The 12,490-nt window shown below is 61.3% G+C and overlaps 2 protein-coding genes across 2 annotated transcripts in view; both read right to left on the reverse strand.

The window, feature by feature from the left end:
• Positions 1–1,795, reverse strand: part of PUS1 (pseudouridylate synthase 1) — a 19,031-nt gene extending 17,236 nt beyond the window's left edge. The window contains exon 1 of the mRNA XM_008063396.2: positions 1,682–1,795. Coding sequence (XP_008061587.2) covers positions 1,682–1,795 — 114 coding nt within the window. The remainder of the gene's footprint in view (positions 1–1,681) is intronic.
• Positions 1,796–3,947: 2,152 nt separating this feature from the next.
• Positions 3,948–12,490, reverse strand: part of ULK1 (unc-51 like autophagy activating kinase 1) — a gene marked incomplete at its 5' end in the record, with an annotated part of 31,963 nt that continues 23,420 nt past the window's right edge. The window contains 15 exons of the mRNA XM_008063402.2: positions 3,948–5,438; positions 5,516–5,651; positions 7,061–7,218; positions 7,531–7,649; positions 7,723–7,895; positions 8,094–8,287; positions 8,971–9,111; positions 9,200–9,309; positions 9,680–9,873; positions 10,081–10,346; positions 10,771–10,857; positions 10,949–11,079; positions 11,587–11,712; positions 12,105–12,194; positions 12,379–12,439. Of these exons, the coding sequence (XP_008061593.2) occupies positions 5,383–5,438; positions 5,516–5,651; positions 7,061–7,218; positions 7,531–7,649; positions 7,723–7,895; positions 8,094–8,287; positions 8,971–9,111; positions 9,200–9,309; positions 9,680–9,873; positions 10,081–10,346; positions 10,771–10,857; positions 10,949–11,079; positions 11,587–11,712; positions 12,105–12,194; positions 12,379–12,439 (2,042 nt within the window). The remainder of the gene's footprint in view (positions 5,439–5,515; positions 5,652–7,060; positions 7,219–7,530; positions 7,650–7,722; positions 7,896–8,093; positions 8,288–8,970; positions 9,112–9,199; positions 9,310–9,679; positions 9,874–10,080; positions 10,347–10,770; positions 10,858–10,948; positions 11,080–11,586; positions 11,713–12,104; positions 12,195–12,378; positions 12,440–12,490) is intronic.

Below are 12,490 nucleotides of genomic sequence, written 5' to 3' on the forward strand. Positions count from 1 at the left end.
CAGCCTGTAATCCCAGCACTTTGGGAGGCCGAGGCAAGTGGACTGCCTGAGCCCACGGGCTCGAGACCAGCCCAGACAACTTGGTGAGACCTTGTCTCTATAATAAATCAAAAATTAGCTGAATTCAACGGAGAATTCAATGTACCTTTTTTGAGTTGGAATCTCACTCTGTCGCCTAGGCTGGAGGGCAGCGGCCGCTCCCGGCCACCGCAGCCTCGACCTGCTGGGCTCCAGCGATCCTTCTGCCTCAGCCTTCCAAGTAGCTGGAACTATTAGGCGCGCGCTACCACGCCCAGCTAATTTTTTTGATTTATTGTAGGGACGAAGTCTCACCAAGTTGCCCAGATGGGTCGCGAACCCACGGGCTCAGGCAATTCCCTCACCTCGGCCTCCCAAAGTGCTGGGATTACAGGCTGAGCCGCCGAGCCTGGCCGAATTCTCCGCTATTGACAGATGCACTTGTCTGACTGGGGAAGCCAGGCATGCTTAGGTCTCCTGAGGTCCAGAACAGATGGCATCAGGAGCACGGCACCTGGCCCCAGCTTGAGGCCCACTCCTGTCCCTTTGCTCCACCCTAAACCGGAAGGTGCCCCATGGACACACCTGTGCATCCCTGTGCTGCCCCCCATATCCTGCAGCCTGGAGGGTGGACCTGCCGTGGCGTCAGGCCCGGGGTCCCAAGGCTGGTCTAGAGGGACTGCAGGTCTTGGAGGGCTAAGCAGGCTGAGCCCTTGCTCGCAGGAAGGGGCACAGTCTGTAGATGCCAGACCTGGATCTTGGACAGGCCTGGGGTGGGACTGGCCCCCAAAGCCTCCTGAGAGGCTGAGGCTGGAGTGGCACTTCCTGCCCATATCCTGTGGTGGCCCTGGCCAATGGCCACCAGGACAGCAGCTTAAAGCCACGTGAGCAAATCCTGTTGGTCTCCGTCTCCCTCCCAGGGGCCTGGTGGGGTTTCCTCTGAGCCTCCGGGCTTCTTGCCTTTTCCAGCCACCAGAAGTGCCTCCTGCTGGGTCCCTGGAGGCACAGCCGCAGTTCTGCACCGTCCACGTTGCCTTCCTCCCACCCGTGCCCATTCCTCACGGAGTCACATGAGAATGCCAGGCCCCCAGGTCACCCCCCCGCTTCCCACCTCAAGACTATGTCTCTGGGGGCCGCGGCTCAGCCCACCGCAAGCTTGAACATGGGGAGCGAGTGAGTCCTGCGGTGTCTGGGGGAGTGTGTCCCATGCAGGGGACACAGCCGGTGAAAAGGCCACAGGCAGATGTGCAGTGGCCCCCACCCCTTGGCTGGCCTCTTCCTGTAGGATGGGAGCAGGCAGGGCTGGGATGCCAGCCTGCAAGCTGAGAAGCCACAAAGATATGCAGGGACGGAGGACGTGGTGGGAGTGAGGTCAGAGGCGCTGGCCGGGTGTGGGCCTTGGGGGCCATGGGAGGACTTGGCTCTGGCTGTGTGGTGGCCCCCAAGGGACTCGACCAGACGCCTTCTCCAAGGAGCACCCACGGGTGTGCTGGGCGGTGGCCAGGCCAGGAGGAAACATGAGGGCAGCCCACGTGCCGAGTGACCCCTAAGCCAGCTCTCCCCACCCCCACCCTGGCCCCAGCGGCGCAAGGAAGCACCGGCCACGCCCTGGAGGAGGATCCCCTGCGCTGGCTGATGACCCCATTGTCCTTCACCCTCCTACCCAAGGCGACTGCAGGGAGTCGCCCCTGCTGGCTCTCGGGGTCTGCAGCTCTGGACGTGTGGCTACCCGGCCTGGGGACCACATGGCGGGGACCCGGATGCTGTGAGCAGCCATGGGTGTATGGCCCAGGACACTGGAGCACTCCTACAAGAGCGATCGCCCAGCCCAACCAGCAGAGCCTGTGTGAGTGGAGACTCTGGTCTAGCCTTGGCAAGGGGTCCCCACCCCACTCCACCCACCCAGGTGACCCTGTCCCCTCAGGCTTCTGCTAGAAGGGGGACAGGGGTCACGCTAAGTGACAGCCAACCAAGATAGAGGAGCACTCAAGTCTCAGCTTCGCTTCATACCCTCTGCGCCTGCTCCTGCCTTCCCGTGCCACCTGGTGGCCCAGCTCACATGGAGGGTAAACTGAAGCCTAGGGGTTGCAACAGGCACTTGGGTTGCAACAGGTACTCGAGGGCTGCAGCTCTGTGGTGGTGAAAGTGCTGGGACCTGGCCTCGGCAAGACCCCTACCCCTAGACATGCCAAGTGCAGGGGAGAGGCTGTTGGGGGGGCGAACCCTCCCACAATTTCTCTTAATTTTCATTCACTGATTTTGTAGAGACAAGGTCTCATTATGTTGCCCAGGCTGGTCCCCAACTCCTGGCCTCAAGCAATCCTCCTGCTTAAGCCTCCACAAAATGCTGGGATCACAGGGTGAGCCACTGTGCCCAGCTCGTATCTCTGGCATTTGAAGTGGGAGGCCAAGAGGGGAGGATCGCCTGAGGCCAGGAGTTGGACCAGCCTGGGCAACATAATGAGATCTCATCTCTACAAAAAATAAAAGGCCGGGTGTGGTGGCTGACGCCTATAATCCCAGCACTTTGGGAGCCAGAGGTGAGAGGACTGCCCGAGTCCACGGGTTCAAGATCAGACTGGGCAACTTGGTGAGACCTCAACTCTACAATAAATCAAAAAATTAGCTGGGTATGGTGACACATGCTACTTGGAAGGCTGATGCAGAAGAATCACCTGAGCCCAGCAGGTTAAGCCCGCGGTGGCCATGAGTGTACCACTGCACTTCAGCCTGGGCAACAGAGTGAGACTCCAACTAAAAATAAAAATAAACAAAAATTTAAAAATTAGCCGGGCATGGTGGTGCATGTCTGTAGTCCCAGCTACTCAGGAGGCTGAGGCAGGATTGGCCTGAGTCCAGCAGGCCAAGGTTGCACTGAGCCATAATGTGCCACTGCCCTCCAGCCTGGGCGACACTGAGACCTGGACTCAAAAGAAAAGTGCCCACGATGAAAACATTAACAATAAAGTATTCATACTGGCTCAACAGCAGCAGCAGGTGCACCACCCTGGTGCCATGTGCTAACAGGGCGATGGGGTATGTGAGGCTTGTCTGTACTTTCTGCTGAGTTTCTCCATAAATTGACAACTGCTCTAAGAAATGAAATCTGCCTGCTGGATGCAGTGGCTCACGCCTGTAATCCTAGTGCATCGAGGCGGAGGTAGGAGGATTGCTTGAGGCCAGGAGTTCAAGACTAACCTGGGCAACGTAGCAAGACCCCCATCTCTGTAAAAAAAAAAAAAAGTCTACTCATTTGACACCAACAAAATGCTGTGCTCGTGGTAAGGCTTATGTATGAAATGTTTGTGCATTTCTTCACGTCATCAACATGCCACCTCTCCCACACACCCTGGGTACGGCTCTTCCTGTCTGAGGAAGCGTGTGGAAGCCGCCCCTCCAGGACTCAGACTTTCAAGATCTCCACCTTCCACTTCCTCTAGCCAACCTCTTGGTGAACTTCCATCTCTAGTACTCTGGTTAGCTTTTAGTGAGTTATTTTTATTTAATAAAAACACCACGTAGTTTAAAAGCTGTAATTCCTACACCCCTACAGTAAAAGGGAAACCAACCAACTCAGAAATGGGCCAAGGATTCGGACATTTCTACAAGGAGACAGGCATGAGGCAGCCATGCAATGGAGAGTCAAACACAGAGGCCACGCTGCACTGGAAGCCCCCCAAATGTCTGACTGAGTCCCCTTCTACTCACCCCTCAAAGGGCCCCTGGCCTGCTGTGAGCAGTTTCCTGCTGGCTGGGAAAGGGCACTGCAGCCCTGGACACCCCAGCCCCTGCCCCGGGAGTGCTCCTGACGCTGTGCCCGGCTACTGTGGCCTCCTGCACCTATGCCCACTGGTGTCCACATCCAGGAAAGGAAATGACAGACCCCTGAATACAGGGACGAGCCAACCAAGACCAGTGGCGACGCCAACCCAACAATTCCAAAGGTTTATTCCTTTAGTTGCTATTACACAACGTAACGCAAAAGGGGGAAACCACACAAAATTCGTTTTAAAATAGACAAGGGGCTGACCACGGTCTCACTGAGAACATACACCCAGGAGAAGCGTTCGAGTCAGGCACCCAGGACCTGCTCCGGACACACACACATGCGGGACACACGTGGCTGCCACCGGAGCAGTGGGGCCAGATGCTAGGTACAGCCCACAGCAACAGCTCCCAGTGGCCGAGAGTTCCAGTCGCCCGTAGAGCAATAAATACTAACACGGCGCAGCAGGGGATAAAGCCATCAAGGTAAGGAGTCACGGCTTGCTTTCCTCAAGTCCAAGCACAGTGGCAATATTTCAAGTATTGCGAAGAAAACACACGTGTGTGCATCTGTGTATGTGGTGATGACCTTGGGTCCCTGCCGGGGACACGGACCCACCGCTGCCTCCTGCGGACTTGGGATTCGTTCAAGTAGATCCAGACGGGGCCGAGCTGAGGGCTGGGCAGGCAGGGCTCTCGGCAGACCCCATCGGCGCCCCAGGAGGCAGGGGCAGGGCAGGCGTGGCCACCACGAGGGGCGCATCTCTGCACAGTGTTCATCCCCACCTGTCCGTCCGCCCGGTGGCCACACAGGACAGGCCGGCAGAGGATGGCACAGGTGCAGGCAGAAGGCCCGAAAGCCTCCCACCCGCCACATACCCCCTGCCCGGCCCAATGTCCCAAAACCATTTCTTAAACACCTAAGAGTTTTCTCCTTTAAAGAAAAAATAAGCTGCATAAAAATAAGACACATTTTAGGAATAAAGTGTGAATGATTACGTGTTCTGGGCTTAGCACGCACGGAGTCCCATGCTGCCCGGCCCTGAAGACACTGAGACCCAGCACTGTGTCACCCTCTGGGCGGACGGCCTCTGAGGTCGACACCGGCAGCTGGCCCCAGCGCGCCAGGCTGTCTATGTGTGCACGTGTGTATTCGTGTATGTACAGACACCGTGGTCATGCCAGGGTCACTTCCCGGCGGTCCACGGCGAGGTGAGGGTCTCGTGTCTCTGCATAAAGTGCTCAGGTGATTTACAAAGCTGGGTGGGTGGTCTCAGAGGGAGAGGGTCCTGGATATGAAGCCAGAGGCCTGCTCCCGGGTAGCAGGCGGGCAGGTCTGGCTGAGGAGCTTGCTTTGGCTTCAAGCTGGCGGCGCTGTTGGGGCCTAGCCTGTCCTGGGGGCTGGCACAGATCTCAGGGACAGTGGGTGCCCAGATACCTACCTGCCATCCCTTGGCGCCTGAGCCTGCTGTGGGAGGCAGCCGGAGGGGGAGGAGCTGAGACCACCGCACGGGTGTCCTACAGCCCAGCAGGGGGCCACCCCAACCATGTGGCCAGGGTACCTGGCGGCTCAGCCCCTGCCTGCGAGCTGCCCAGAGGTCAGGCACAGATGCCGCTCAGCAGGGCCGAGAGTCTCCGCTCGATGCACAGCTTGCCTGTGGAAGGAGAAGCGGTGAGGGCCACCCCAGCCCCCAGCCCTGGCCCCGGCCTCCCACCCAGCCCGCACACTTACACTTGGCGATGTTCTCGATGTCGGCCTGGTCCGACAGAAGGTGCTGCAGCCCCTCCAGAAGCAGCAGGGCCTTGTGGTAGCGTGGCACACAGCCCTCGCGGTGCTGGAACATCTCGTCCAGTGCAGCCGACTGTACCTGCGGGACAAGCAGAGGCTGGGTCCGGCTGCTGAGCAAACACTGCCCTGGCAGACACAGGCTGGATGCAGACAGCAGCACAGGGTGCCAGAGAGCTTGGTGCTGCCCGGTCAGGGTCGCTCCTGCCACCTGTGGCTGCTCCTGCCTGGGGGAGTGCAGAGGAGAAGACAACGTGCCCCGAGTATTTACTGGGGGTTTTTACATGTGTAAATTTTTCTTTAAAAAAGGGGGCATGGGCCGGGTATGTTGGCTCACACCTATAATCCCAGCACTTTGGGAGGCCGAGGTGAGAGGATTACCTGAGCCCACAGGTTCAAGACCAGCCTGGGCAACTTGGTGAGACCCCCCACCCTCTACAATAAATCAAAAAATTAGCCAGGCGTGGTGGCACGTGCCTCTAGTTCCAGCTACTTGGAAACCTGAGGTGAAAGAATCGCCTAAGTCCAGCAGGTTGAGTCTGAGGTGGCTGAGAGCATGCCACTGCCCTCTAGTCTTTTTCTGAGTCAGAGTCTTACTCTGTCACCCAGGCTAGAGGGCAGTGGCACACTCACAGTCACCCCAGCATCGACCGACAAGGCTCCAGCCATCCTTCTACCTCAGCCTTCCAAGTAACCGGAACTACAGGGGCACACTACCACACCCAGCTAATTTTTTTAATTTATTGTACAGATGAGGTCTCACGCCAAGTTGTCCAGGCTGGTCTTGAACCCGCAGGCTCAGGCAATCCACTCACCTCGGCCTCCCAAAGTGCTCGGATTACAGGCTGAGCCACCAAGCTCAGCCTAAAATTTAAATTTTAAAAAGGGGAGATTGGGAAGGTACCAGCTAATCGCAGTGGCTATTGCCTATGATCCTAACACTCTGGGAGGCTGAGGAGAGGGGATCACTTGAGCCCAGGAGTTTGAGACTAGCCTGGGCAATACAGCAAGACTCTGCAAAAAAACCAAATTAGTTAGGCATGGTGGCATGTGCTTACAGTCCCAGCTACTCAGGAGACTGAGGCAGGAGGATCACCTGAGCCCAGGAGGTCAAGGCTATAGTGAGCCAAGATCGTGCCACTGCCTTCCATTCTGGGTGACAGAGTGAGACCCTGACTTAAAAAAAAAAAGGACCAGGAACGGTGGCTCACACCTACAATCCCAGCACTACGGGAGGCCAAGGTGAGCGGACTGCACTTTGAGTCGGGCTGCCTGAGACGGCGCCTCCGGAGGGCAACTTGCCCGAGAGGCCTGAGGCCTGGTCTCTTGTTGGACAGTTAAGGAAACTGAGTCTCAGGGAGGGACTTGGCTGGGATCCCTGCTGGCTGGACGCATACAATACTGAGCGGGCCAGGCTGAGCTGCAGCTCCTGAGTGCTTCCGGAGGAGTGGGGGCAGGGACACGCAGCCAGAGGGACCACCTGCCACGTACCATCTGCACGGCATGGCTGAAGATGAGCTTCTCGGCACTGACGCTGTGGATGCGGTCCAAGAGCCGCTGCTTGTCCAGGAAAAAGCGCTGCAGCCGCAGGCTCAGGCCCTGGCAGGACACCACGCTGGCCTTATACAGCTCGTTGAGCCTACGCACCACTGCAGGCAGACACAGGGGGTCATGTGGGGAAGACGCCACTGGCAGGGCTGGCTGCTCAGACCACCCAGCGCAGCCGGCGTGGAGGGCGTGTCTGTGTATAGGAGAGGGAGCCAAATGCGGGCGTGGGGTGGGGCAGCACGTCCCTCCGTGTCACCATGGCTGCTGGGCCTTCCGGGTCCCTCAGTCTGTGGCCAGGCTCAACCCCCAGGCCCAGGGCCTTTGCACTGCCCTCTCTGGCTCCCCTGCCTACCGGGGCCTCCCTTTGCCCTCTCTGGGCAATGGGCCGGCTACACCCAGCACCCGCAGCTCACCTTGCTTGACGGTCGACGACAGGCAGAGCCTGCCAGCCCGGATCTGGTCGATGGCGGTCTGAAGGCCCGAGGACAGCAGCTCGGCCACCTTCAGGTACAGCACCAGCTGCTCTGCGAAGCTGGGGGTGGCGGGCGGGTTAGAGGAGGTGCTGCGGCGCCACCCGCCCCCACCAGCCCTGGCTGGGCACCCACCCCCACTCGCGGCTCAGCAGGCTGATCTGGTCGGCCACCACGCTCTCCTGCAGCTGGTGCTCGGGGCCCTCGGCCACCTCGCTGGCGCTGCCCTTCAGGGCCGCGATCTCCAGGACGTGCTGGACAAACAGCAGCGTGAAGCGAAGGCTGTGCAGGATCTCTGTGTGCTCTTGCTGCGGGGTAGGGATGGGGTTGGGATGGGCCAGGAATGGCCAGGGGCCGGGGGAGTGGGAAGGGCCAGGAAGTCAGGGGCCGGAGGGCACCAAGGTCAGGGGGCAAGGGGGACTCAGGGAGCAGGGGGCTTAGGGAAAGCTGGGGGTTGGGGAACACACGTCCAGCTGGGACAGAAACCACCTCACACCCGTCCTCACCTCCATAAGGGTCTCCTCGGGGAGGTCAGGGGCCTCGAAGGTCACGGCACCCTCCAGGTTGGCAGCAAGGGGATCAGCAAAGCTGCAGCAGTGGCCAGGGGCAGGGAACTCTGGGGCCACCTCGCTGCAGGCCCCAGGCACCAGGTGGCGGGTAGAGGAGGCACCGACAGAGCTCAGGGAGCCTGAGGAGCCCACTGTGGGGAGAGTGGGTGAGGGGTACCAGGAAGCACATAGCTTAGGACCTGCACGCCCAAGCACCTTGGTCTATACCCAACAAGGGCCACAGGGCCAGCCAGGGCGCCCAGGATACTGGACCCGCTCAGCCTCAGGTCCCCGGCCATGCCTCCCCCAGCTCCCCGCCTCGGACAAGGCCTCGGTACCCATCAAAGGGATCACCTAGGCTCCAAGCCACGCCCAGATTTGCCCCAGAGGGAAGACAGCTGGGCAGGGGGTGGGGGGCGGCCCAGGTGCTGCTGTGTCCCAGGGTGAGCCTCGCAGCAGGCAGGTGGCCCACAACTCTCCCAGTGTAGGTGACAGGACCCCCACAGCCACGCCTCACCAAGCAAAACCCACAGGGTACCCAGCCAGGCCAGGGCCCAGAGCTGCCTGCAGGACACTCAGGGCCTGAGGGCACGCCTGTCTGAGAGGCCTGTATAAGCCCAGGACCCCAAGCAGGGCTCCTGACCAGAACTAGCTGGTCTTTCCTGGCAGCACGGCTGGCGTCCCAGCCACCATCCTGGCCTGAGGGTGCTGGGGCACCAGTGGCCACGAGGGGTGCCCGAGAGCAGGCACAGAGCACGTCCAGCTCCCAGGGGGAGTCCGGCCGAGTCAAGGACCACCACCCAGGGTGCCGCCAGCCCAGAGAGGTAGCTCTCACCTGAGAACATCCTGGCGCGGGGGCCCTGGGGGGGCGTGGTCCCGCTTGGGGGGGAGCCCACGGTGAAGACCACCGGGGCAGGGCTGCTGGCGCTGGCGCGGCCTCCCGGGTGCAGGCTCCCTCCGAAGCCAGCAGAGGGCGCTGGGGAAGAAGGGGACTCAGGGGCCTGTCCTGGGTGGCTCCGGAGCTCCCCAAACCCCAACCACATGCCACCCCAGCCCACCCGCACCAATCTCCATGGGCTTCTCCTGCAGGCTGTCGGTGCTGCCCGAGTCCAGGGCCTGCGTCCCAAAGGCGGCCTTCAGAAGCAGGTCGGTGAGCCGGCTGGTGCTGCAGGACCTGCCGGGAGGGGGTGGTGGGTGGGGACGGAGCCATGGGGGACCCTCTCACACTCTGACCAGACACAGACACACGGCCACCGTTCTCCATCCCCACCAGACACATGGCCACCATCTTCCACCCCAACCACACACACACAGGCCACCATCCTACACCCTAACCAGACTCAGACATGCACGGGGCCACCATCCTCAGCCACCTGGCAAGGCACGTTTGTCTGTTTCATGGAAGGGGCACCAAAACTGAGATCACAGCTGCTTGGGTGGGGTGGCAGGGCCAGCCAGGTGGGCCCAGGCCTTTCTCTTCTACCCCCCAGAGCTCCCAGCTGCACAGGCAGGGCAGCTCCATCTGTGACCCACCCCCCACTCACCGGCCAAAGGGGCCCTTCAGGTCCTCGCCAGGTCGCAAGCCAGGGCCCAGTGGTTGAGCCTGGAAAGGCCCCACCTCCGAGAAGTCAGGCAGTGTCCGGTTCCGAGGGGGCGTCACCACCATGCCCTGCCGGGCCAGCAGGGCAAGCAGGTTCTGGGAGCTGGGGGTCTTGGGGAAGTCGAACAAGGGCATGGCCTAGGGGAGCAGGCAGTGCTGAGACCCTGTCCCCAGCCCTGATACCCGCTTGGGGGACAGTGGCCAGCAGGCAGCCCTGACACGGCCAGAGTGTGGGCCTGGGTGGGACTGACGGGTTTTGTGCACAGCCACCCACCTGAGTCTTTTCTGGGTCTGGCCCCTTCTACCCATTTCCTTCCCAGGAATCCAGGCCCAGACACCTGTTACCTTGGTGGGGGAGCCCAGGATAGGGGGCAGGGGGTTCCGCTGCAGGAAGTCGGGCAGCTTGGGCGAGCCACGCACGGTCCGGCAGGACTGCAGTCCGTGGGCTGGAGGGGGGCTGGCCTGCGCAGGGCTGAAGGCCATGCCCAGTGGGTCCGTGGGGGGTTTTGGCAGCTTGGGACGGGCGCCGTGCAGGTCAGACAGGTTGGGGGCGCTGTGCAGGCGGCAGCCCAGCCCAGAGGTGCGCGGGGAGTGCTCGGGTGCAGAGGAACCTGGGATGGGCGGGCCACGTTACCACATGCGGGACCAGCAGTCGCCCAGGCACACCCACCACCACTAGGACCCAGCCGCCACTGGGGCGAGGTTTCCAGATCCCTTTCTCTTATCCTGACCCCCAGCCCGCCCAGAGAGGCCGCCTGGTCTCCATCCCTGAGGCCACAGGCGTGGGGGGCCGGGAAGCCTGTCCAAGCTCACACGGCCCATGAGGAGGGAGTCATCCCCTACAGCCCAGTCTGCACTTGGGAAACTCCACTTATATACCTTACTTAAATAATTATATTTTGGTGGAGACCAGGCCTGGTTATGTGGCCTAGGCTGGTTTCAAACTCCCAACCTCAAGCAGTCCTCTCCTCTCTTAGCCTCCCAAAGTGCTGGGATCAGAGGTGTGAGTACTGTACACACCCAGGCTACACCTACCTGGCCGAGGAGACCTGCTGGCCCGCATCTCTGCTCCCTGTAGAGAGGGTGTACCGCTCCAGCCCGGCCGCTCGGGGATGGTCCCAACTGGGGGGAAAGAGGGATTAATGACAGGCTGGGACAGAAGTGGCACCCCCCACCCTGGAGATGCCTCCCAGACCCCAGAAGCTGGGCCCACCTTGCGGAGATGGTGTGTAGGGCCGGCCCCCACCCAGGGATGTCTTCCTGGCCAGCACGGCTCCATGTTCCATGTGGGCTGGGGGTGACGGGCTGGCCCGGGGAAAGCCCAGAGGGCTGGTGCTGCCCGATCTGTGGATGGCAGAGGACCTAAGGATGGGAGGGTGAGGCCCAGCAGCCTGGCCCCCGGCCTCGTGCCACACCCAGGACAGGCCATGGCGCTGCCAGGTGGGTCACCCACTGGTTGCACTCATCCAAGGGGCACCCCCATGGACTTGGGGAGGAGGAGCCTTCAATATTCCTCCCCAGAGTGACAGCCAGCTGTGTGGAGCCCCCCTGTCACTCAGGACGCCCCCAGCATGAGGTCACAGGTCCTGCCAGGACCACCACTGGCCCACAGTCTTCTGTGAGTTACAGAAAAGGGGCCCCTCCCTCCTGTCGTTTATCTCTGCCTGCTGAAATATACCAAATCGACACTGGTTTTGTAAACTTTAGACACTTCACTGATGATCAGAAAACTGTCAAGATAATCCTAGAACTCCATGCTGTCAACAAGGCAAATGGAGGCACAGAGCTGTGCAGTGAGCAACCTGCAAAACGGCACTCATGACGGCCGTGCTCCTCCCCAGCGGCACTCACCGGGGCACCTGGCACTGGGTGGGCGACTGCAGGTTCTGCTCAATGCGCTGGTAGTTGTGCACCTGCGTGGGGACTGGGATGGGGACGGAGGCTCCGTATCTGCTGCTGGAGAACGGGCCAGCCCGGCTGTGGTGGGAGAGGGCGGGTCACGGAGACAGCCCAGGAGGCACCCAGGCCCAGACCTCCCAGGAGAGACCACACCGGGCCACCCGCCAAGGCTGAGAGGCCGCTCCCGCCTTCCGCCTGCGCCAGCACTGAGGCTGTGGCCCCAGAACCGCGCTGGCCCTGCACACCTGGACACCGTCTGCACCCAGTCTGGGAGGCAGTAGCAGCAGAGGGGGCCCTGGGCCTGGGTTGTGACACGGGGGATCCTGCAGGGTCCTGGGCTGGCTCCCTCCCTTCCCACCCTCTGCCAATGCCCCTCCCACTATAATCCCTGTTGCTGGACCACCTAGTGGAGCCTGCGGCTCACCAGATCCGAGGGGGCAGGCCGAAAGCCCACAACATCCCCTGCTTACCCCGAGGGGCTGGGGGAGCTGCCGCAGGGAGGGGGTGGAGACGGGGTCCGGCCGCGGCTCTCCAGGCCAGCAGAGGCCACCAGCGAGCTCCTGGGAGCAGAAGGCAGGGAGGTGCCTTCAAGCCACAAGCAGCCCGCCCGCCGCAGGCCCCCACCGCCCGCAGTGGGTACAGCAGCCTTGGCCTGTCCCCAGCACCTGACTGGCTATGTAGGGCAGCACAGGCCTCGCCCGAGGTCGTTCCCTCCCCAGTACTGAGCTTGGGGGCAGAGCTCACCCACTGCACATCAGGCTGTCTGCCGGGGGCTTGGTACCAGGTGCCTCGGTCAGCAGGTCACCTGCAGGTGGGAGACAAGGCTGGGCCTAGAGTCCTCCCACCTGCCCCGCCC

This window comes from Carlito syrichta, unplaced genomic scaffold (genome assembly GCF_000164805.1).
Source record: "Carlito syrichta isolate Samal-C Ts95f unplaced genomic scaffold, Tarsius_syrichta-2.0.1 Scaffold306821, whole genome shotgun sequence".
In the NCBI taxonomy this organism is placed as follows: domain Eukaryota; kingdom Metazoa; phylum Chordata; class Mammalia; order Primates; family Tarsiidae; genus Carlito; species Carlito syrichta.